Source organism: Pseudonaja textilis, chromosome 15, assembly GCF_049901715.1.
Source record: "Pseudonaja textilis isolate UNSWEBS1 chromosome 15, rPseTex1.2, whole genome shotgun sequence".
NCBI lineage: Eukaryota > Metazoa > Chordata > Lepidosauria > Squamata > Elapidae > Pseudonaja > Pseudonaja textilis.
Window position 1 is genome coordinate 2,560,223 of NC_142004.1, and position 23,244 is coordinate 2,583,466.

Consider the following 23,244-nt stretch of genomic DNA (forward strand, 5'->3'; position numbering starts at 1 on the left):
AAAGCTGTCAAGTTTGAAGACCCCTGGAATAGATAGAGGTAGAATAGATAGATAGATAGATAGATAGATAGATAGATAGATAGATAGATAGATAGATAGATAGATAGATAGATAGATAGATAGATAGATAGATAGGCAGGGATAGATAGATAGATAGATAGATAGATAGATAGATAGATAGATAGATAGATAGATAGATAGATAGATAGATAGATAGATAGATAGATAGATAGATAGATAGATAGATAGATAGATAGATAGATAGATAGATAGATTAGATAGATAGATAGATAGATAGATAGATAGATAGATAGATAGATAGATAGATAGATAGATAGATAGATAGATAGATAGATAGATAGATAGATAGATAGATAGATAGATAGATAGATAGATAGATAGATAGATAGATAGATAGATAGATAGATAGATAGATAGATAGATAGATAGAAAGATAGATAGACAGACAGACAGATAGATAGATAGATAGAGATAGATAGATAGATAGATAGATAGATAGATAGATAGATAGATAGATAGATAGATAGATAGATAGATAGATAGATAGATAGATAGATAGATAGAATAGATAACAGGTAGAATAGAGAGAAAGAAAGAATAGAGAGATAGAATAAACAGAAAGAGAGAGATAGAATAGATAGATAGATCAAGGGTCTTTCAACTTGGCAAATTTAAGACTTGTGGACTTCAACTCCCAGAATTCCCCACACTTGGGCACGGGAAAAATGAAGTCCAGAAGGAGTTAATGTCTTCTGGACTTCTAAGTTCACCCAGCATGTAAACCATAATGTGATTATTGGAGCTTTTAACCCATTGTTGGAACGCAATTTCAGTGGGGTGCAAATCACCATTCCCTAGCTTAGCATGTGTGGCAAATCCATCCAATGTTGGCTTATTCGTAGCTTGATGGAATGTGAAAACTTTGCCTTGGGATCTAAGGTTACCAAGTATGTTTAACAAAATGACTTCTCCTCTTTAGCATCCATACAAAATATAAACTCCAGCTAGCAATATATATATATTTTTTTCCAATCAGAGAGAAGTTGGCTGATGTTTGCAACTCCAGCGATTGCTTGAAAGCCAGCCAGCTTGTTCTGCCCTGGGTGCTAACATTTTTTGTGACAACTGTAGTTGCTCTAATTACACACAAAGACAACAACATTTCCTTTGCGGGAGCCTGGATTGTTCAGCATTGAATTGGCTGCCAAAGGATGCCTTTCCTCCTCTCCGTTTTATTTTATTTTTTGCAACCTTCCTGTTTCCCAAAGGTTTCCCACCCCACCCCACCCTCTATTCCCCGGGTCACATGCATATTTTCCAGCTTGCTTGCAAAAGCTTTTCCTTCTGGCTGGTTCCAGGCTGCTTGAAATGCTGGGCAGCTGTTGCTACAGCAACCGAGCTGTTTTGTCTGCACCGTGCCAAAAGAAAAAGAAAAAAGCAACCCTAAATAATTATCCTTCCTTCCCCGGAAAAGTCATTTCTTTCCCCCAAACAGCTTCTCTTGGCTGTCAAACTGTTCCCCACCTCCAGGTTTTTGTTTTGCAGAGGCTGGAGGTGTGTCATATATTTCCAGCCCTCCCTTTCCTCCCGGTTCATTCAAGGACATCAGGACACAAATAAGACAAAAATAGAGCTTTATTTTGAGACAAACACGAGCCGAGATACGAAACAGGTTGGTGCGTATGGATTCCAAAGAGGCTGGGAAGAGGTTTCGTCCTCCGTTGGTTAGCAAAACATTTCCACTCTTGACGTCCAGCCTTACCTGCCACCTCCCACCCACCCAAGATAATAAATAATGGATTTTGGGACCGTCACAAAATGAATCCCCGTCCTTGGCTGTTTCATTGCAAGCCCTGGGTATCAAAGAAGGGGCCAAGAGTCACTAAACAGGAAGATGAGATTCTGCAAAAAAATAAATAAATCCCAACCCAGGGATGATGTATGTCTGTGAATTGGGAGCCATAAATTTAGGGGAGATTTTATTCAGGGGTCTCCCAGTTCCATCAGGAAGTCAGTAGAGTTACCAGCTAATTCAGAAAAGCATGAGGATACCCACTTTTTTGATTTTTTTCCCTCTAAACTAAGAACCTATTTGCAGGGGTCTTCAAACTTGGCAAGTTTAAGACTTGGGGATTTCCAACTCCCAGAATTCCTCCTCCTCCAGTCATGTTAGCTCAGGAATTCTGGGAGTTGAAGTCCACAAGTGTTAAACTTGCCAAGTTTAAAGAGCCTTGTGATAGACGATAGATAGAGACATGCATAGATAGATGATGATAGATGGATGGATGGATGGACGGACAGACGGGTAGATAGGTAGATTAGTAGGTAAGTAGGTAGGTAGGTACGGAGAGAGAGAGATGATAGATAGGTGATAGGTGATAGGCGATAGATCGGGGATCTTCAAACTTGACAGCTTTAAGACTTATGGACTTCCAATTCCCAGAATCCCTCCTCCTCCAGTCATGTTAGCTCAGGAATTCTGGGAGTTGAAGTCCACAAGTCTTAAACTTGGCCAAGTTTGAAAGACCCTTGATCTATTGCAACCTCAGGAACTTTTCAGATGTGCGGACTTCAATTCCCAGAATTCCTCAGCCAGCCATGTTGGCTGGCTGGGGAATTTTGTGAGTTGAAGTCCACATGCCTTAACATTCTCCAAGGTTGGGAAAAATTTGATTTAAAGCTTCTTCCTCGTTTACGACGAAGACTCGAATCCAACCCAGGTGGACCGAAGCATCTCCCGCCAGCCAAATTCTAGAGCTTAACTAAGGTTACTAAGGAAGCACAGAATATCCGATTCTCTCCCTCCCCCCCCCCTTTTTTTTGGTTGCAACCGTCTCATGAAGAAAGGCTAGGCAGAAAGAATGTTGAGTTGGGCTGAACCATCAAAGCGTTACTAAAAAGGGGCCATAAAAAGTCAGGCCTGCCTTCTCCTTCCATCCCGTCTCCCAGTTTCGGCGTCTGGATTCTCGCTTCAATTAAAACTCCGATTCTCAATAAGCACCTCAGCCATAGTTTAGTGTCGGTTTCATCTAGAATCTGAAAACGTGGCTTGATGCAGCCAAGATCTTAATTTAGGAATAAAATATGGCATGTGCTTTTTGAACAAGTGGAGACAAGCTTTTGCAGGCCTGCAAGATATTAAATTACCACTAGATGGCAGCAAAGTAGTGGAAGGGTTTTTTTGTTTTGTATCTCTTTGCTGCCTACCTGTGGTTATTTGCACTTCTTGCAATCCAAGATTAAAAAAAAATCTTTAAAGGAGTTCAGGGAAGAATAGCTTTATTTGCCTGGTCGTTCCAAGCAATAGTCTAATAACTAATACTCTATAGCACCGAACAATGCAGATTGTAGGATGCTGATAATGCTAAGCCCAGGTGTGGTTTATGTGGGCTTGCGATCTATATAAACAGTGCCGTATGGCTTAGCATATTCTGTGCAAACTCAGCCCAGTGGCTTATTCAGTAGATCACAGTTAAACAAACCAGAGCTTAATGTCTTCAACGTATCCAGTCCGGTATAGGAAGATACACAGCCACAACATTTCCATGTTTTGTTGTGACGGCCATACAATAACACCCCCTTCCTGTACGATCAACCCGCAGGCAGGAAAAGCGGGTGGTTTGAGATGGTCTTCTGCGGGGTTGCAGAGAAGTAATGTCCAGTTACTGATATACCCTGATAAGGACCATAGGATTGAGGTGCTGATGTGTGTCACAAAATCGTTTGTGCAAAGGTGGCCTTATTTAAGGGTGGCGCAGTGGCCTAAGAGGTGGAGCTCTCGCCTCACAATCAGGAGGCTGTGAGTTCAATCCTAGGTAGAAGCAGATATTTCTCTCTCTGGGCACAATGGGAATTGATCTGCTGAACAAAACTCCACGCTGGTGACAGGAAGGGCATCTGGCCAGTAAAAACTCGGTTCCCTTCAGTTGCCCAAACTCCACCCCGCAAGGGATTACAGGGTCATTAAAAGAAGATGAAAGGTTACCATAATTAAACTACAGACCTGAATTCCTCCCCACCCACCCCCGCAAGAATCTCTTCTTTGCAAGTGGACTACGGGTGCACATGTTCCTTTATTCTAACAGGCCAGTCCAGGTTTTCCTTACCAAAAGGGGTGGGGCCTCTGACCTTACTTGACTGATTGACACATCAACTCCAAAGCCAAAGTGACCATCCGCTTCAGAATTGCAGCCCCCTCCTCCTGCCTCGCTTCTCCAACATAACAGCTTAGAATAGTCTTTGCACCTTCTGCAGATCCCAAGTTGTATCCTTCTTGATGGGTTGGAATTACAGTTAAATTCCCAGGAATTCCACGGGTAATATGGCCGTATAAAAATAAATATAATAAACCATAAGCAAAACCTTGCAAACGATTCGCTAAATCTGCAGGACGTCTTATGAAGCAGCGGTTCTCAATCTTGGCAAATTGAAGATGGGCTGACTTCAACTCCCAGAATTTACTGAACCAGCCAACCAAGCTGGCTGGAGGATTCTGGGAGTTGAAGTCTGCCCACCTTCAAGTTGCCAAGGCTGTCAGAAACACTGCTTCATGTTGATGAAAAATAACTTACTCTTTTTCCAAAGACCAGATTTTTAGAAGCCAAACCTGGAAATTAAACCAAACATAAAGCAAAAAAACTTTCTGGCACCTTGTCTTTTTGTGAAAAAAAAAAATCAGGATTTGTCTCACGCTCACCTGCACCGGGCAGGCAAAAGTATTACTGAAATGGTTGCCCAGAATTACAAAATGATTCAAACAACAGGGATCTGTTGGGAGAGTGATAAAAGCTTCCTTCTCAAAGCTTTTTGGCCGGACTTATCCAAACTTAGGTGGCTTAAGCTAAGCCATCTGTTGTTTGGGACTCAAAAGAGGAGATGTAACCCGCTTTTGAGGTTCCCAAGCCATAATCTATGGCTCTGCTTGTTGTGCTTATTCATCCTGCAGTGGTTTACTCCACCCGCAATAGGGTTTCCCATATGCAGGCTGTTGTTTGCCGATCCTGACCGCCAATAGGATTTATGGGAGATTTCCAAGGCCGGTTGTAGTCCAGCAGGAGGAGAGGATAGCAATAGTACTTAAGACTTATATACCACTTTATAGTGTTTTACAGCCCTCTCTAAGCACTTTACAGAGTCAGAATATTGACCCCAACAATCTGAGTCCTTGTTTTACCGACCTCAGAAAGAAGGACAGAAGGCTGAGATGACCTTCAGCTGGTCAGGATCGAACTGCCCACAGTGAGCAATGAGTTAGCCTGCAATTCTGCATTCTAATCACTGTGCCACCGTGACCCACCCTTCCTTCCTTCCTTCCTTCCTTCCTTCCTTCCTTCCTTCCTTCCTTCCTTCCTTCTTTCCTTCCTTCCTTCCCACTTAGCTCTTAGACTTATATACCGCTTCACAGTGCTTTCCAGCCCTCTCTAAGCGGTTTACGGAGTCACCCTCTTGCTCCCAACAATCGGGGTCCTCATTTTACCCACCTCGGAAAGATGGAAGGCTGAGTCAACCTTGAGCCTGGTGAGATTCAAACTGCCAAATTGCAGGCCGCCGGCAGTCAGCAGAAGCAGCCTGCAGTACCGCATTCTCACCACTGCGCCACCGAGGCCCTCACTGTCAGGATGAGCTTTGCAGGCAGAAAGGTCGCTCTCCCAGCCCATTCTGACCACCACCAAACTCCTATTCTTTTTTGGCCGGGCTCGCCTGCGAGCGCCAGCAAGCAGCAATACGCTCCGAGTGATGGTACATGAGGACACCCAGCAGCGTGAGAGCGATGCCCAGGTAGCTCAGCAAAGTCAGGTGGCTTCCGAAAAGCCAGTGGGAGAGAAGTAGGTTGCCCACCACGTTAAAGTTCCCCAGGACGTGGATGGTGAGGGCGGAGGTCAGCGAGAGGATGCAGAAGCTGGCCAGGTTGTACAGGACCGAGCCCAGGCAGCTGAGCAGCACGCAGGTCCAGAGGCTGGCCTCGTAGTCCAGCAGGCCCTCCCAGGCCGAGCCTACCTCCAGGCCCAGTGCGGCCACAAAGAGGAGGCAGAAACTGGGCAGCGAAGTCAGGCACAGGAGCCTCAAGGAGTCCAGGTGCTCTTCCTGCAAGAGGGTACCTGTGGGGCAGACAAGGAGGTCAGCAAAGCTTCGGGAGCTGGGACCCCGCAGAAAGCAGCTGTCAACTCATACAATAGTTCTCTGGTCTTTTTAGAGTGGCCAACAGAAAGGGAGGAGGGGGGAGCAGTGCAGCAGCTTGCAAACCGAAAGCGCATTCCATAAATGTTTTTTAAAGATAGTAACTAGGTGACTGAAGTTTCTGCCGGGCAAAATTCTAACTGGAGAGCATGATTGATGATTCTTGGCTATGGATGTGTCCCATTGGAGAATATGAATTATGATACACACAGGGGGTGGGGAAAAACTAGGGTCAAGGGTGACAATGAATTATGTGCCTCAGAGTTGGCTACACCCAGGCAATGCTGGCATGTTTACGCCTAATAAATCCTTTGGAAGTTTTGGAAGTTTGGCTTGAGACTCATGATTTAATTGGGGGTGACTGTCGGAATCCTGACAGCGACCAAAGGCGACTGTCCCGTTGGCCAAGGCAGCAAAAAGAAACTCCTGAGTCATACTCCTCAACTTATGACTGCAATGCACGTAGTCCTTGACTTATGACCACAATAGAGCCAAACATTTATGTTGCTAAGCGAGACATTTGTCACGGGAGTTCTGATCCGTTTTACAACCTTTCTTGCCATCGTTTGTTTTTTTTTAAACAATTTTATTTGGGTTTTCACAAAACGCACACACATACAGACACATATATATATAACATCTTTTTTAGTGAACAGCATGGTTCCAGGTTTTCATGTTTCCATACAAATATAATTTCAGTTACAGATAGATAGATGGATGGATAGATAGATAGATAGATAGATAGATAGATAGATAGATAGATAGATAGATAGAGGATGGATGATGGATGGATGGACAGATGATAGATAGATAGATAGATAGATAGATAGATAGATAGATAGATAGATAGGCAGACAGACAGATAGTGGATGGATGATGGATGGGTGGGTGGGTGGACGAATGGATGATAGATAGATAGATAGATAGATAGATAGATAGATAGATAGATAGATAGATAGATAAATAGATAGATGATAGATATAGGTAGATAAGTAGATAGGTAAATAGGTAGGTAGATAGGTAGATAGGTAGGTAGGTAGATAGAGGATGGATGATGGATGGATGGATGGACAAATGGATGGATGATAGACAGACAGACAGATTAGAGACACACACACATACACACACACACAGAGGCTCAGCAAATCAACATTAGAACAATGTTTCTCACCCTTGACCCCTTGAAGGTGGGTGGACTTTAACTCCCAGAATTCCCCAGCTGGGGAATTCTGGGAGTTGAAGTCGCCCCCCCCCTCCTTCCAGCGGCCCCGTTTGAGGACCCCTGCCTTCGCCACCCCCACCCCCTTGGGTCACTTACTTTGCTGAATGGACTTCAGGCCTCTCAGGAAAGTGGCGGCGAAGAGGAAGCAGCAGCCGGCCCGGTCGAAGTGCACCTCCGCCACGAAGCTGAGGGAGGCCCCCAGGCAAATGGGGCCCATGGCGGCGTACTGCAGGGGGTGGTGGCGCTTCCGCAGCAGCAGCTCCGAGAGGGCCAAGGTGAAGAGCGGCGTGGTGGTGTAGACCATCTGGGCAAAGTCCAGCTGGACGTGGTTGAGGCCCAGGTTGCCGAACGCCACGCTGGCGCAGAAGGTCAGGCTGAGCAGGAAAACCCGGAGTTGGGCTTTGGGGTGGAGGGACGAGGATGGGACGGAGCCTCCTGGACGGAGCCTGGCGAGGGGCCTGCCCACCACCACGGCCGTCAGCATGTGGAAGGAAGAGAGCAGCACCGGGTAGCGGAAATTGTGGACGGCAAAGATCCACTTGTTCAGGCCGGACATGGTGGAGCCCGTGGCTAGCCACGTCAGGACGGTGGCCACCAGGGGCAGGGCGTGGCGCCACCGGGAAAACAGCCTCAGCCCCCAGCGCTGCCCGGCATCCTGCTTCCAGGGTGGGGCTGGCCAGGCTTCGGCGGTCGAGCTCATCACGGCATCGTGTTGCTTCCCCGCCGGCAGGCACATTGGGGACGGTGAGCTGGCACGGGCGGAACGGAGTTTAATTGCAACCGGGACGGAGTCTGGAGAGCCCAGCGAGGATCTCCGCTGGTCTGGAGCACCCTTGTCTACTCAAGGAGGCTTCTTCTAGCTATCCCTCCTTCTTCTTCTCCTCTCCTTTCACCTCCTTCTCTCCTTTTGTCTTCTTTCCCTCTTTCACTACTTCTTCTCTCCTTTTGCCTCCTTCTCTCCTTTCGCCTCCTTCTTCTCTCCTTTCGCCTCCTTCTCTCCTTTTGTCTTCTTCTCCTCTTTTACTTCTTCTTCTCTCCTTTCGCCTCCTCCTTCTCTCCTTTTACATTCTTCTCCTCCCCTTTCGCCTTCTTTCCTTTTGCTGCCTCCTCCTCCTCCTCCTCTCCGTCCCTCCCTGTGAGTCACCGGGATCAGATTTCCTCTCCTTGTGTTTGCGGTCTTCTCCCGTGGTCCCGTCTAGAAACGGGCTGGCAACTCCCAGGATATTTGGAAACTGGGGAAAACAAAACTTGCCTCCCTTCTTCTCACGGGGCCGGCGTAGCTGGAGACGTCCTCATTCAGCTCGGGCAAGGAGGCCCTTTGGAAAAGGGCACGAAAGAAGCCTCCACCCCAGGGCTGCAGCTGGGTTGGCTTCCAGCCTCCTTGGCACGCCCAGGGCCCACTGCTCCCTCCTGCAGCCGGCCGGCTTGGGCTCCGTCCACGTGCTGGAGATCCTAGCAGAGAGGAAGCGACATCGCCAAGTTGAGGCCGGCAGAAAGCTCCACCTTCGGGTAACTGGGGAGTGGATCCGAGAGAGGACGACACCATCTACTCCCTGAGGCCAATCCTGTGCCAGTGCCAGATGGATGGAAGTTGGGTCTGGCCAGGCCAGCTCATCGAAGGCTTGCGGCTGCGGAAATACATCAATAAAATAAAATAAATGCGGATGGGAAGGGCAAGGAAAATCTGAGTTAAGATGTTCCTAAACTCCCAGTCGTCCTAGAAACCCAGCAAATGCCATGTCACCATCCATGCTTAGCTTGTTGCAAGGAGAAGCCGCACAACAGGATCTCCCTGCACTCCTGCTTGGGCGGAGGGTTGGACTAGATGACCTACAAGGTCCCTCCCAACTCTGTTAATCTGTAATCAAAGCATCCTCGGAGATGCTCAATGCTTGGGTGGGTGGGGGGTTGGACTAGATGACCTACAAGGTCCCTCCCAACTCTGTTAATCTGTAATCAAAGCATCCTCGGAGATGCTCAATGCTTGGGTGGGTGGGGGGTTGGACTAGATGACCTACAAGGCCCCTTCCACCTCTGTTAATCCGTAATTAAACTTTTAATATCCAACTGAAGAAGCCTTGCCTTTGAGCCAAGACTCAGCTACGTCTCTTTCATCATCAATGTTATTGACAAGATGTTCGTTTAACCTATTTCCAGGTCCGGGAAGCCACGGAGTGAAATTGTCAAAGATAAACCCGATTCGATCGAATCCATTCATTCTGAAGGCCTGACTGCCTCCATTCCGATCTTCAGGGGGATTGGATTTTACGGCTGACCTGGAATCCGGTTAGATCGTCAATGAAATGTCTTGTTTTGTTTTGGGATCCACTGGGGAAGCCACCCGGCCGTTCCAGGTGGCGAGAGACCGAATTTTCCCCGGGCGCTTCAGGACAGCCCAGGACGGCCCCCTTTGCTTGCAGCTCCTGGAAGGCCCAACCTCCCCATGGGCTGGGCTGCTAAAATCCCACTGGGCGGAGACCCACCCACCTACCCACCTACCCTCTGCCTCCTGCTTGAGGGTCCTCCTGTCCCGGGTGCAAGAGAGGAGAGGCTCAGGCTCTCCCTTCCAAAGGACCTCAGCTCTCCATGGAGAGGGACAAGCGAGGACGGGTGGGAACGACACGTCCGAACCCAGCCAGGAAACCCAAACTCTAGAGAAGCACTTTCAAAGTGGGACTAAGGCGAGCTCATCCCATTTTGAGAAGGGATGGCGGGGAATGAAACGATCAGCCAAATGAAGAGATGGAGCTGATTTTGTTTCCATCGACACAAACAGCTGCCAGAAAGGGCTGAGTGACTCACTGACCAGCTTATGCCCATAAGTCAGCTTCGCAAAAGGCAGGACCCAGGAGGAAACCACAACGAAGGGGCGTGCATAAGCACACCAATGTGCCTACTGTCCCTCTCCTAACTGGATGAAAAACAACTGGAAAGGAAACTGCTGCTGACCTTCTACCGCTGCACCAGAGAGAGCATCTTAACTTACTGCACATCTGTGTAGGGTTTGCCAATTTCACAGGGGCAGAGAGGACGGCGCTCCAGAGGGTGAACGTCATTGCCCCTCAGAGGATCCTGGGTTGCCCTCTCCCCTTTTTGGAAGAGCTTTATCGCTCCCGCTGCCTTAAGAAAGTTTGAAACATCCGCAAAGATCCATCTCATCCTGGGAACCCTTTTTTTTTTTTTGAACTATTACCACCTGGCAGGCGGTACAGGATAATAATAAAAACAAGGACAAATAGGCGGACAAATTGGGGAAACTCCCTTCCCCAGAAAGCTAGATGGGTGCCATTTTCTTCAGTAAAAAGCTTGAGATTTTATATATATATATAGGATTTTTATATACATAGGATGAAAACTGTGGTGTCTTTGATACTCTCTAAGCTTGTCAATTTTCTTGCAGGCGTTTCTTCACCCAACTAGGTAATGTCATCAGTGCTACCAGAAGGGAGTGGGGTGTGTGGAGGAGGTGAAGGAGGAGGAGGAGGAGGAGAACTGGTCTTTGATACTTTCTAAGCTTGTCAGTTTTCTTGCAGGCGTTTCATCACCCAACTAGGTAACGTCATCATCATACAGGAGGAGCAGGACGGTCCTTGGTGCTCAATGAACTTGCAGACATTTCATCGCCCTACTAAGTAACCTCATCAGGGAAGGAGGAGGAGGGGAAGAAAAAGGGCTTTTCCCTTTACACCTGAGCTTTCTCCGCGCAGGGATGCTCGCTCACAGAATCACAGTTGAAGGGGACCTTGGAGGTCATCCAGTCCAACCCCCTGCTCGAGCAGGAGACCTGCCTGGGATCGAACTCGCACAGCCTCCCGATGGTGAGGGGAGAGCTCCAGTCACTAGGCCAGCGGAGCTGCTCCTCTATTCACCTGCCCAGCGCAGTCCCATCCGGGCCCTCCTCCCGCGCATCCCTGCAGGAATCCCGGAGCGCTCCTGCCCCGTTCCGGCTGCCCTCGGAGGCTCCGCGCGTCGGGACGGCTTGCCGGGCTGCTCAGCGCGGGCCTCTCCGGGCCAAATCTCCTCCCGCCTCCCCGTCACGGCGCCTCAAGGTGACCCTTACCTGGGCGAAGCTCCGGCGTCGCTAGGCTCCGGGCCCGGTTGGGCTGGGCAGCCGCGGCCCCACCCCCGGCGCGCCTGGACTGGAGCGGCTCCTGCCGCCCGGAACGCGCCTTGGCCCGCCGTGGCCCGCCCCCGCGCCCGGCTCGCCATGCGCCCCAGCCCGGCCTTGCCCGACCGGGAAGCGGTTCCGACTCCCGAAGGCGCATCGGCCGCGGATGCTGCAGGAGATGGACCAGGCAGCCGCCTCGCCTGCGCCCCCTGCTGGCCGCCGAGCGCCGCCCCCCCCGCGCCCCGCCCCGCCCCGTGGCCTTGCGCAAGTTGCGCGCGGGAGGAATCCAGGTCGGGCTCCTTTTTCTCCCGCCCGAATGCGCCCCTTGGCGAGGCTCCATCCCTCCCTTCCTTCCCTTCCTTCCTTCCTTCCTTCCCTCCCTCCATCCTTTCCTTCCTTCCTTCCTTCCCTCCCTCCTTCTTTTCCTTCCTTCCTTCCCTCCCTCCATCCTTTCCTTTCTTTCATCCCTCCCTCCCTCCCTCCATCCATCCACCCTTTCCTTCCTTCCTTCCCTCCCTCCATCCTTTCCTTCCTTCCCTCCCTCCATCCTTTCCTTCCTTTCATCCCTCCCTCCATCCATCCACCCTTTCCTTCCTTCCTTCCCTCCCTCCATCCTTTCCTTCCTTCCCTCCCTCCATCCTTTCCTTCCTTTCATCCCTCCCTCCATCCATCCACCCTTTCCTTCCTTCCCTCCCTCCATCCTTTCCTTCCTTCCCTCCCTCCATCCATCCTTTCCTTCCTTCTTTCCCTCCCTCCTTCTTTTCCTTCCTTCCTTCCCTCCCTCCATCCTTTCCTTTCTTTCATCCCTCCCTCCCTCCGTCCATCCATCCACCCTTTCCTTCCTTCCTTCCCTCCCTCCATCCTTTCCTTCCTTTCATCCCTCCCTCCATCCATCCACCCTTTCCTTCCTTCCCTCCCTCCATCCTTTCCTTCCTTCCCTCCCTCCCTCCATCCTTTCCTTCCTTCTTTCGCTCCCTCCTTCTTTCCCTTCCTTCCTTCCCTCCCTCCATCCTTTCCTTTCTTTCATCCCTCCCTCCCTCCGTCCATCCATCCACCCTTTCCTTCCTTCCTTCCCTCCCTCCATCCTTTCCTTTCTTCCATCCCTCCCTCCCTCCATCCATCCACCCTTTCCTTCCCTCCCTCCATCCTTTCCTTTCTTCCATCCCTCCCTCCATCCATCCATCCACGCTTTTCTTCCTTCCTTCCTTCCCTCCCTCCTTCTTTTCCTTCCTTTCTTCCACCCCTCCTTCCTTAATGGGACAGCTCTCATTCCCAAACTAACTATATACTGTTTAAACAGCACAAGAAACTACCAGGATAAACCAAACACGTTTTCTGTCACTTTCCTGTTGTTCAAATCCACACATTACTTTTTCGGGCATTAAATTGGTTTCTGAGATCACATTTATAAACTAGGAAACAGGCGCCTCCCAGTTTGCAGCCTCGTGCTCTAACCACTGCACCAAAATTATCTCTGGAGTGATGTAAAATAGGGGATTTGCAGATTTAAGGACAATATCCTTCTCTGTAATTTCAATTTTAACAAAATTTTACTTTTTTTGTAGGCCGTGCTTACGTTTTGTAGGTTGTTGGGTTCGTGCTTTCTTTCTTTCTTTTTTTTAAACATCGCTGGACTTTGGACTGAAATAAAAAGAGGCCTTTTTTAAAAAAAGAAAAAACCCAAGATCCTAGTCCTCAAGGTTAAAGAGGCCGAGGAAAAGAACGTGCTGCAAATCTCCCAGGACAAGTCCGTAGATATGCCCGTCGTTCGTGAAGAGACAGCCGGGCCTGCCCAGGGGTAGGAATCTGTCTCTACCAAGAGGTCATCTTCAAAATAATGTGGTCTCCATCTTGTGGGGTGTATTCAGCAATACCTGAGAAGCAGAAAGGCAAACACCTCGTTGCTGCTATGAGGAGGAAGGAATCGGGGAAATCTCCAGGGTTGCCCCAGGGAATATTCCGGCTATCGGGGGGATAAAGAGAATCTTTGTAGCTCAGGGTTGAAATGAGAAGTCCTGGGTGCTCTCTGAGCTCGGTTGTTTTCCTGCAGACGCCTCATGATTCTCGACCCTTAATGAATGTCTCTTTTCTTTTATGTACACTGAGAGCTTATGCACCGAAGACAAATTCCCTGTGTGTCCAATCACACTTGGCCAAGAAAGAATTCTATTCTATTCTATTCTATTCTATTTTGTTCTACTCTACTCTACCCTACTCTACTCTACTCTACTCTACTCTATTCTAATGATTTATATTGACTGTTTCCTAGTATGATTTGATTGCTTATTATACCCTATGACTATCATTAAGTGTTGTACCTGATGATTCTTGACTCTTGAGGATTGGATCTTTTCTTTTATGTACACTGAGAGCATTTGCACCAAAGACAAATTCCCTGTGTGTCCAGTCACACTTGGCCAATAAAGAATTCTATTCTATTGTATCCTTCTCCTTCCCCGTCTCCTCCTCCTTCTTCTCCTTCTCCTCCTCCTCTATCTCCTCTTTCCTTTTCTCCTCCTCTCTGCAAACCCCACTCCCTTCTAGCACTGATGATGCTACCTAGCTGGGTCATGAAACATCTGCAAGAAAACCACCCAGCCCAGAGAGCACCAAGGACCTCTCATCTTTGGGGACAGCCCCTCAAGATTCACTCCAACTGAGAAATTACGGACCGTCTCGTGATGTGAACTGGGATGACTTTGACAGGGGGGGGGTCTGGAGGAAGTTCACGGGTCCTCTGGGCTGCCTGATTGAACCAGGCGGGGTCCATGTTGGGGTGTCAGCCCCATAAGTGTGGAGTTTTCCCAGGTGACATCTTGGAGCACCCCTGCAACCTGCCCCACAACCCAACATCCAGCCCTCACCTTGGTCCAAACTGCTGTTGGGATGCCGCAGAATCCTCCAATATCTGCGTTCGCCTTCTTGTGGCCTCTCTCCCATCACTCCCGTCAGCATGGGGCCGGAGAGGGTTTTCTGGGTCTCATACCTGTTTCCCACACACACCCCAAAAAAAGAGAACTGACATCTAAGGCATTGCTGGACTAGGTCCAAGACAAAATTTTTGCAGGAACGAGACAATCCAAATTACAAAGATAGCGGAATTCTCTAGGAATTCTCTAGTTAAATTCATTGATTAATTCTATTTCGATTTGACACCAAGCTAGAAACCAGGAGGCTGGGAGCTCTAGTACCACCTTTGGCATGAAAGTCAGCTGGGTGACTCTAGGCCAATCACCAGGAACCAGAGTTCTAGTACCACCTTAGACATGAAAGCCAACTGGGTGACTCTGGGCCAATCACCAGGAGACGGTGAGGCCTAGTACCACCTTTGGTGTGAAAGTCAGCTGGGTGACTCTGAGCCAATCACCAGGAACCAGAGTTCTAGTACCACCTTAGACATGAAAGCCAACTGGGTGACTCTGGGCCAATCACCAGGAGACGGTGAGGCCTAGTACCACCTTTGGTGTGAAAGTCAGCTGGGTGACTCTGAGCCAATCACCAGGAACCAGAGTTCTAGTACCACCTTTGGCGTGAAAGCCAGCTGAGTGACTTTGGGGCAATCACCAGGAGACGGTGAGTTCTAGTACCACCTTTGGCGTGAAAGCCAGCTGAGTGAGTTTGGACAATCACCAGGAAACAGGGAGTTCTAGTACCACCTTAGACATGAAAGCCAACTGGGTGATTCTGGGCCAATCACCAGGAGACAGGGAGTTCTCGTACCACCTTTGGCGTGAAAGCCAGCTGGGTGACCTTGGGCCAATCACCAGGAGACGGTGAGTTCTAGTCCCACCTTAAGCAGGACAGCTGATCCTCAGAACCAGTCGAATCCCACCTCAGCAGGTCCCAAGGCAGCCGTCCCACCCCATTCTCTTGCCACACTCCCCTTGGCTACCCGAAGCCTGAGAACAAGGCACTGACCTCAAAGGCTGGAGTACGTCTTTGGCTGCGGCTTCCAGGACGTCTAGAAGAGTCGATCCCCAAGGAACCACCAGGACATTTTGGTACAGTAACTGAAAGGCGTTCCTGACTTCTAGCCGGATAGAGATATTCCGTGTCAGATCGATCCCCAGAGGTTTCGACAGGGAAAGATCCGGGATGAAACTGTCTGTGAAGGGATAAAAAAAGGAGAATCAGAAATTATTTCCTGAGAAATCCTAAGGTTTAGAGCAGGGTGTCCGAACTGTAGGCGTTTTAAGATGGGTGGACTTCAACTCCCAGAATACCCCAGCCAGCAATGCTGGCTGGGGAATTCTGGGAGTTGAAGTCCACAAGTCTTCAAAGCAGGGGTGAGATTCAGCCGGTACAGATTGGTTTGAGCGAACCGGTTGTTCCAGCAATCAATTGGCCCTGCCCACCTGTCCCCTCCCCATATTTCTTAATTGAAGCCCAGCTGATAGGTGTGGCAGGGCGGATTCCCGTGCCTCAGCTGTTTTACTCACCGGGGGCTGCAGTAGAAGGTAAATTTTTAGAGCTGTTTTCAAGGTTCCTGCGCACACGCAGTGCACTTTTGCAAAGCGCACACGCTCACCAAACCAGTTGTTACACCGTTTGAATTCCACCACTGCTTAAAAAGTCGCCGAAAGTTGACAAGATTGGACACCCCCTTTCTCCTTCGGCCCAAATCAGCATCCGTGCCCTCCTTCTCCCTTTACCTGTCTGAGTTTGGCACGCCATGCTGGCAATGTCCACATAACTCTTGCAATACAAGGCAGGCAGCAGCTGTGACCGGATCACGTTGTTCTGGAAGTCTCCCCGTTCCAGTCTCTGCCTCAGGGCCGCCATGCCGCTGGAGAACTCCTGTTGGTTCTGCCTCATTCCGACAGCACTCAAAAACTAGATTGCCAAGCAGATGGAAAACACCCAGGATTAGAAGAGGAGGAGGAGGTGGTGGAAGAGGAGAAGAAGAAGAAGAAGAAGAAGAGGAGAAGGACGAAGAGGAGGAGAAGAAGAAGAAGGAGGAGGAGGAGGAGGAGGAGGAGGAGGAGGAGGAGGAGGAGAAGGAGAAAAAGGAAGAAGAGGAAGAAGAGGAGAAAGTAGAGGAGGAAGAAGAGGAGGAAGAAGAAGAACTTCACCCGATTAGAGAAGAAAGCGCCCTCTATAGGTCATTAAAGTAAAAGTCCAGTTGTATCCGACTCTAGGGGGTGGTGTTCATCCCCGTTTCTTAGCCACGGGAACCAGCGTTGTCCGAAAGATGTTTCTGTGGTCATGTGCCCAGCATGACTATATCATGGAACGTGGAGATCTTCCCAACCCAGTGGTACCTATTGATCTACTCGCATTTTTGCATGCTTCTGAACTGCTAGGTGGGTGAGCAAAAGCAGGGGCAGGAACAAGAGCTCATCCCGTTGCACGGGTCTTGAACCCGGGATGTCAGATTTCCAGCCGAGAGGCTCGGTGTCTTTAACGGCGGTGCCCCCTTATATGTCTTTTTTTTTTCTTTTGTATGATTCTGCAATCCCTTGATTTGAGGTAGAGTCGGGGAGACTGAATGGAGCCGAGCATTTACTGGCCAGATGCCTTTCCTGACGCCTACACGGAGTACACAGCAAACATTTCCTCTTTCTGCTTTGATAGAGAAACATATGTCGCTGCCTAGGATTGAACTCTCAAACCATCCAAGCGGAGGGCAAGCGTCTCCACCTCTGGGCCACCCATATATGTCATTAATCATGAAGGCAGGCAGTCCTCAACTTACAACCCCAACGGAGCCCAAAATGCATGTGGCTAAGCAAGAAATTAGTGAAGTGAGCTGTGTCCCATTTTTACGACTTCCCTTGCCACGGTTGTTAAGCGAATCCACGAGGTTGCTCAATTAGTCGCATGGTTGCTAGGTCAATCTGGCTTCCCCACCGACTTTGCCTGTCAGAAGGTCGCAAAAGGGGATCGACCCTGAGACACTGCAACCGCCATAAATGTGAGTTAGCTGACAAACATCCAAATGTAAAGTGTAAGGCTTTGAAATTCAGCTGTCATAAAGCATGTGACCCTGGAGAAGGCTGCAGTGGTCGTAAGTGTGAACAAGGGTCATAAGTCACTTTTTTCCGGTGCCGTTGTTCACTTCAGCCACTAAGCAAACTGTTGTAAGTCGAGGACTGCCAGTAAAGGACCTCCAGCCCAAGAGCAACCCCGCCTACCCTCAAGGAAGGCAACGCCAAGGACCAAGCTACCTCCACTTCTCCTCACCTGCACTGCCAGGGGGCTGCTGTAGATGTTCCCATAAACCCCGTCGGGAGTCCGAGCTTCCAGGATCTTTGCTTTCGCTCGTTTCATGGCTCTGCGCACGCCAACCTGGAGGTTGTGGGGGTATGAAGGGCTTTGTTCCAAGCAGACAAAAACCAAGCCGGCCATGGCTTCCGTGTCTGGAGCGAAGGAGGACAGGAAAAGAAAGGGGGGGTGAGATCCCAAGATGGCCCCAGGGGCCCTTCCATCAATCCCACCCCCGCTCTACTGTTGGGCTCGCCCACCTGACCTGGCTCCCATACTCACCTTTTGAAGCGCAGCTGCTTTGCGCGGCACAGAAGAGTGCCGCGCGGCAGCTAAAACGACAGGGAGAGTGCAGGCTTGCAGGAGGATAGTTGCAATGCCTCTGCACCTGTGCAAAGTGTACATTGGACAGGCACACATGCGCACGCAAAGTGTGTGTGCGCCCATGCAAAGCACGCCCACCAAGCCATGCCCGGTGGTAAAACCGGTCATAAAACTTTTTGAATCGCACCGCTGGGCTAACTCATCGCTGGGACAACCGGTTCATTTGAACCGGTCCGAACCGTCTGTATCCCTGAAGAAAACTTGTTTCTTTCCAGCCATGGCTTCCCCAGAGAAGGACGCTCGCTCATTCAGATAGACTTTTGACTTACGACCGCAACTGAGTCCAGCGTTTCTGTTGCTAAGCGAGACCGTAAATTTTACCCCACTTTTAACTTCCTTGCCAGAGTGGCTAAGGGAATGGCTGCGGTTCCTAAGCTAGTCACACGATACTTATGATCATTTCTGACAAATGGCAGTCCAGCCTCTTCTTGAAATGAAAACGAAGCTCGGAATGATCTTTGGAAAGCCACCTCTCGCTGACCAGAGGGACAATTTGGCCACCTGGAAGCTTTGGGCAGGGCTGATCTTACCTACGGAGAGTGTCTGGTGGTGATAAAACCTGCCGTTGTGTTCAGCCGACAGCAGCTTCCAGATCACTTCGGGATCGGTCCTCTTGTTGTGAATGCACAAAGCCAGGATCCCCAAACTGTATTGGTAATAGTTGGTGATGGGGTGGCCTTTCTCCTTGTGACCTGGGTGTAGAGAGAGAGAGAGAGAGGCACTTCCTAAATGATGAAATCCTTCCATTCCTTCCATTCAGTCAGAGCTGATGAAGCTATCTCTCTATCTATTCTATCTCTTTCTTTCTCTCTATTCTACCTCTATCTATTCTATCTATCTATTCTCTCTATTCTATCTCTCTCTTTTTATCTATTCTACCTCTCTTTATCTATTCTATCTTTCTCTTTCTATCTATTCTACCTCTATCTATTCTATCTATCCTATCTCTCTTTCTCTCTCTATCCTATCTCTCTTTATCTAGTCTATCCATCTATTCTATCTATCTCTCTTTCTCTCTATCTATTCTACCTTTCTCTATTCTTTCTATCTATCTATCTCTTTCTCTCTCTCTCTATTTTACCTCTCTTTCTCTATCTATCTATTCCAGGGATCTTCAAACTTGACAGCTTTAAGACTTGTGGACTTCAACTTCCCAGAATTCCTCCTCCAGTCATGTCAGCTGAGAAATTCTGGGAGCTGAAGTCCACAAGCCTTGAACTTGGCCAAGTTTGAAGACCCTCGGCTTAAAGCATTTGGCCAGGGTTGGGGGCACCAAGTCCATGGTTGGTGGTTTCTAATTTTACAGTCTCGGATGAACACACTTATCCTGGTGGGGAAATGACTGTGATTGGGAAGAATTCTGGCTGACCCGTTCTCACCAATCTGCTTCATTTCTTTATTCAGGAGAAGCTTCAACCGGGTCACCATTCGGTTCCTCTCTGGGGTATCCATGTCCTGACAAGCGGCCCGCTGTGCCAGGAGGTATAATGCCAGCTCTCCTGTCCCAGGTTTCTTCCGGCGGTTGAGCTCAGAAGGCATCCCAGGGCTGATAAGGCAAGAGAGCAGATGACAGATTAACAGAGTTGGAAGGGATCTTGTAGGTCATCTCGTCCAGAGGTGAGATTCAGCCGGTTCGGACCAGTTCTGGAGAACCTGCTTTCCAGCTCCGTTCTGGATGTCTGGGTTGCGATTCGACTGCACCTACCTACTGCTTTGAGGCTGAAAGACGTCTGTCAGTCGGTTGAGATACTCCCTTTCCTTCTCCAGGTTGTGCTGGCTGGAGAGTCGAAGGGCCAAATAGAGGCTGGGGTTTGGCTCCTGGGACCCATCTCCCGCCACCTTTAGGAGGTCCGAATTCAGGGTCTGGATGAGCTCAAGGGCTCCTGCAGGGATTTCTGCCAGAGAAGGAGAGAATAAGCAGGATTTGAGACTGGGAACAAGGCTCCTACTAATTGCAGATAATCCTCGAGTTACGGACAGTTTGTTTAATGACCGCTCAAAGTTACAACGGCACTGGGGGGAAAAAAAGGCACTGAAAAAAAATGGACTCAGAAGCGTTTTTCAGCTGGGACTCGATGGGAGGCGGAGAAGAGATGGGGTTGGCGAAGCCATCAGAGGTGGGATTGGCCGGTTCTCCCAACTACTCCAAATTTCCGCTACCGGCTCTGTAGAACCGGTCCGAACCAGCTGAATACCACCTCTGGTGTGAACCCAAACAATCCATTTTCACAGCCACTTCCTGACAATCTTGATCATAAAGAAAAAAAATAAGCAGACTTACCGCACAGCTGGGCTGACGCAAACAGGAGATGGAAGAGGAGAAGGAAGGGAAGTCGGAGCCACGGAAAAACCATCCCGACGGAGACCAAGGCAGGAAAACGGCGTGGCCTGTCCCAAGCAGCTTTCTCTTCAGGAATGCCAGATTACTGATCACCTCAAGGAGTGGTCCGGGGCATCACGGCATCCTCTCCAAGTCTGACAAAAGAGAAAGGACTTTAGCCAAGTCGGAGGAAAAGCAGCGACACGAGAGACTCCAGGGGACTTTGGCACCCTGTATCATGTTTTGATCTCTGGGTTTTGCCTTTGGAAGAGATTTCTTTTCAGGTGGGGAGGGGGAGTAGAACTCCTTAGCATCAGAGCGTGTTAATAATAATAATATAGGAAATACTCTAAATGCTCTGATGGTCATTTGGAAAAATCCTTTCTTCATGAGCCCCTAGAAACCAAGAGGAACATACGTGCCAAATTTCAAGTTTGTAGGCTTTACAGTTCTGGAGATTTTCTGATGATGCGTGAGGGGTCTTTCACTTTTATATATTTATACGTAGGTATGTAGGTAGGTGGATAGATGGATGGATAGATAGATAGATGGATAGATGGATGGATGGATGGATAGATAGATAGATAGATAGATAGATAGATAGATAGATAGATAGATAGATAGATAGATAGATAGATAGATAGATGCCTCTTCCTTCCTCTTCAATCTGCTTCCTCACCCAAGAAAGGCAATTTTTCTCCAGAAATAAGTCCGGCGGAAATCCAATGGGACAGAATATTTGCATTTTTAAAAACAGACAGATAATGCAGATCTCAGATCTGGCTCTTTTCATGCTTCCTGGGAAAATTCCTCCTGTAGCCCCACATGCCTGGAGGGCAGCAGGGTGGGTAAAACTTCAGTATTCTGACCATGGGCTTCCTTGATGCATCTTACCTTAATTGTACCGGCCGTTGATTCCTTCCTACGGAGTCTTCTTTTGAATTCTCAGAAGGAGCCAGAAGCTGCATTGAAGAGAGAGAGCCTCTTTCCCTGGGCTCCTTGTTTACTCTTTGTCATACGATCTCCGATCTCCGGTTTCCCCTCCCAGCTGCTGAAGTCAGCTTTTTGTGCGTGTGTGTGTGCAGGATGTGGCTTCAAAGAAAAAAGAAAGTTGAGAAACCCAGGGCAGTGATCTGGAACGAGGGGCAGTGGACAAGTGTGTTGGACGAGTTGTGCTAGACCGAATAAGAGCATTGAAATAATAAATCGATGATGGTTGGATTTCCCACCAGGGAAAGAACAAAAGCTAGAGAAATAGAGCGATCTGCACATTCGGTATTTTGTTTCCTTTTTTTAAGCTAGAATCTCAATTATCCCTGAACCAAAGTCACTTTTAAAATAGGGTTGGTTTGTTTTTTAAACCAAGGTTTTTGTGACGTCCCTTATAACTGCTGAATGTGATTCATGATCAAGCCACAATCTAACTTTAATGTCGGAAAGCTCATTGTGGATACATTTGTGAGGCCAGTTTTGATTTAAATATCAAAAACAGACTTATGAATGTAAATGCTATGAGCTTTCATTATTACAGTTCAGAAATACGGGATCTGACATACCTGTGAATAAAACACGGGTAATGTATTTTGTTCTTGAGCAGTTTTACAAAGTAATCTTTATCTCATCATTTTTTTCACTCATGTATGTTAGTCTTTTAAACGAATAAATTAAAAATTAAAAGATAAATTAGTGGCTATTTATCATGATGTTCATACACATTTTAGAAGTGTTACAACAAAACCACTGCTTGTTTTCTAAGCCCCAAGGGCAACACACTTATCTGTAAACAATAGTTTCCAAACCCAAATATTTATGTTCCTACACTAGAACAAAATGTATTGCATGACGGCTCAGGGAAAAAAATGCAGATGAGCCCAAGGCAAGCAGGTTTGAATACAGAATTTGTGTTTCCATTTTTAAAATATTTTCATTCTTAAAATAATAAAGTACAAAGAAAAAAGGGTTCCCATCGGATAGTAGCAGTGTGCACACTACGCATGGGGGTCACTGTACTTTATTCATAGTTTTGGCTTAGTGATACCTGTGACTACTATGACTTGGTTATGGTTAAAATTAATGGTGGTTTAGGATGATGCGAATCAGAACTTTGCCGGATATTCTTAATTCAGGAAGGGATAGAGAAAGGTTTGTTGGCTTTCCTGATAAATACTGAACTAATTGAGGCACAATTTGGATTTCTCTTTCAATCTTTCTGGTTCTTTGTTTCCTTCTGGTTCTTTCTTTCTTTCTTTCTTCCTTTCTTTTTCTTTTTCTCTGGTTTGTTTATTCTTTCTCATTTGTTTTCTTTCTGGTTCATTCTTTCTTTTTAGCTCATTCATTCATTCTTTCTGGTTTGTTCTTTATTTTCTTTCTGGTTCTTCTTTTCTTTCTTTCTGGTTCTTCCTTTCTTTCCTTTCTTCCTCTTTTCCTATTCTTTCTCTTTTCTTTCTCCCTTTCCTTTCCTCCCTTCCCCTCCCCCTCCTCCTTCCCCTCTCTCTTCCTTCCTGCCTTCCTTCTGTATCTCCATGAAAACTTCGAGGTCTTTCTGGAGCGATATCATTATTTACACACTCCCGTCCTGCCCTTAAGCCAAGCCCAGCAAGCCAGCAGCTCTGAATAGAATTTTATTTCATTCTATTCTATTCTATTCAAGCCAGCGGCTCCTTCCCCATCTATTAAGAAGCCAGTCTGAAGCCTCCTGCAGGCAGGGGGCAGCAGAGAGACGCGCGGGGGGGACGAGACTCGGCTTCGTGCGCCTCCTCTTTATCCCGGACAGCCAATCCCCATCATGCTCTCCCCAGAGAGGACCCT

General features: G+C 48.2%; 2 protein-coding genes and 1 long non-coding RNA gene across 4 annotated transcripts in view; all 3 read right to left on the bottom strand.

Moving 5' to 3' along the window:
* The window catches only part of LOC148124622 (uncharacterized), a 125,965-nt gene that overhangs the window by 70,790 nt on the left and 31,931 nt on the right, over positions 1-23,244 (bottom strand). The gene's annotated exons all lie outside the window — the stretch shown is intronic.
* SLC35E4 (solute carrier family 35 member E4) lies at positions 1,295-11,745 on the bottom strand. Of its 2 annotated transcripts, none has more exons than XR_015739599.1 (4): positions 11,481-11,518; positions 7,517-9,048; positions 5,502-6,119; positions 1,295-1,429 (listed from the first exon to the last, which is right to left on the bottom strand). XR_015739599.1 is itself a non-coding variant. In XM_087913077.1 (4 exons), the coding sequence occupies exons 3-4, from the start codon at positions 8,154-8,156 to the stop codon at positions 5,698-5,700; spliced, it is 1,062 nt and encodes a 353-aa protein (XP_087769203.1). In that variant the 5' UTR covers positions 8,157-9,048; positions 11,481-11,506; positions 11,544-11,745; the 3' UTR covers positions 1,639-5,697. The 2 variants fall into 2 exon arrangements, 1 of the variants encoding a protein (XP_087769203.1); XM_087913077.1 differs by lacking the exon at positions 1,295-1,429 and adding an exon at positions 11,544-11,745 and having other exon boundaries at positions 1,639-6,119; positions 11,481-11,506.
* TCN2 (transcobalamin 2) lies at positions 12,856-21,688 on the bottom strand. The gene is made up of 10 exons (XM_026722201.2): positions 21,331-21,688; positions 20,398-20,591; positions 19,822-20,011; positions 19,496-19,662; positions 18,647-18,808; positions 17,712-17,887; positions 16,181-16,361; positions 15,447-15,633; positions 14,393-14,514; positions 12,856-13,402 (listed from the first exon to the last, which is right to left on the bottom strand). Exons 2-10 carry the CDS (start codon positions 20,468-20,470, stop codon positions 13,341-13,343), a joined length of 1,320 nt encoding a protein of 439 aa, XP_026577986.1. The 5' UTR covers positions 20,471-20,591; positions 21,331-21,688; the 3' UTR covers positions 12,856-13,340.

What these genes read in the sequence shown, in the direction of transcription:
- TCN2 (XM_026722201.2), bottom strand. Translation starts at nt 20,470, where the DNA reads ATGGTTTTTCCGTGGCTCCGACTTCCCTTCCTTCTCCTCTTCCATCTC. An exon ending in GGCGTGCCAAACTCAGACAG is followed by an intron (nt 15,634 to 16,180) that starts GTAAAGGGAGAA and finishes ATCCCTTCACAG; the next exon opens with ACAGTTTCATCCCGGATCTT. An exon ending in CAACAGCAGTTTGGACCAAG is followed by an intron (nt 13,403 to 14,392) that starts GTGAGGGCTGGA and finishes TCTGCTTCTCAG; the next exon opens with GTATTGCTGAATACACCCCA.
- SLC35E4 (XM_087913077.1), bottom strand. Translation starts at nt 8,156, where the DNA reads ATGTGCCTGCCGGCGGGGAAGCAACACGATGCCGTGATGAGCTCGACC. An exon ending in CCTGAAGTCCATTCAGCAAA is followed by an intron (nt 6,120 to 7,516) that starts GTAAGTGACCCA and finishes TCTGCCCCACAG; the next exon opens with GTACCCTCTTGCAGGAAGAG.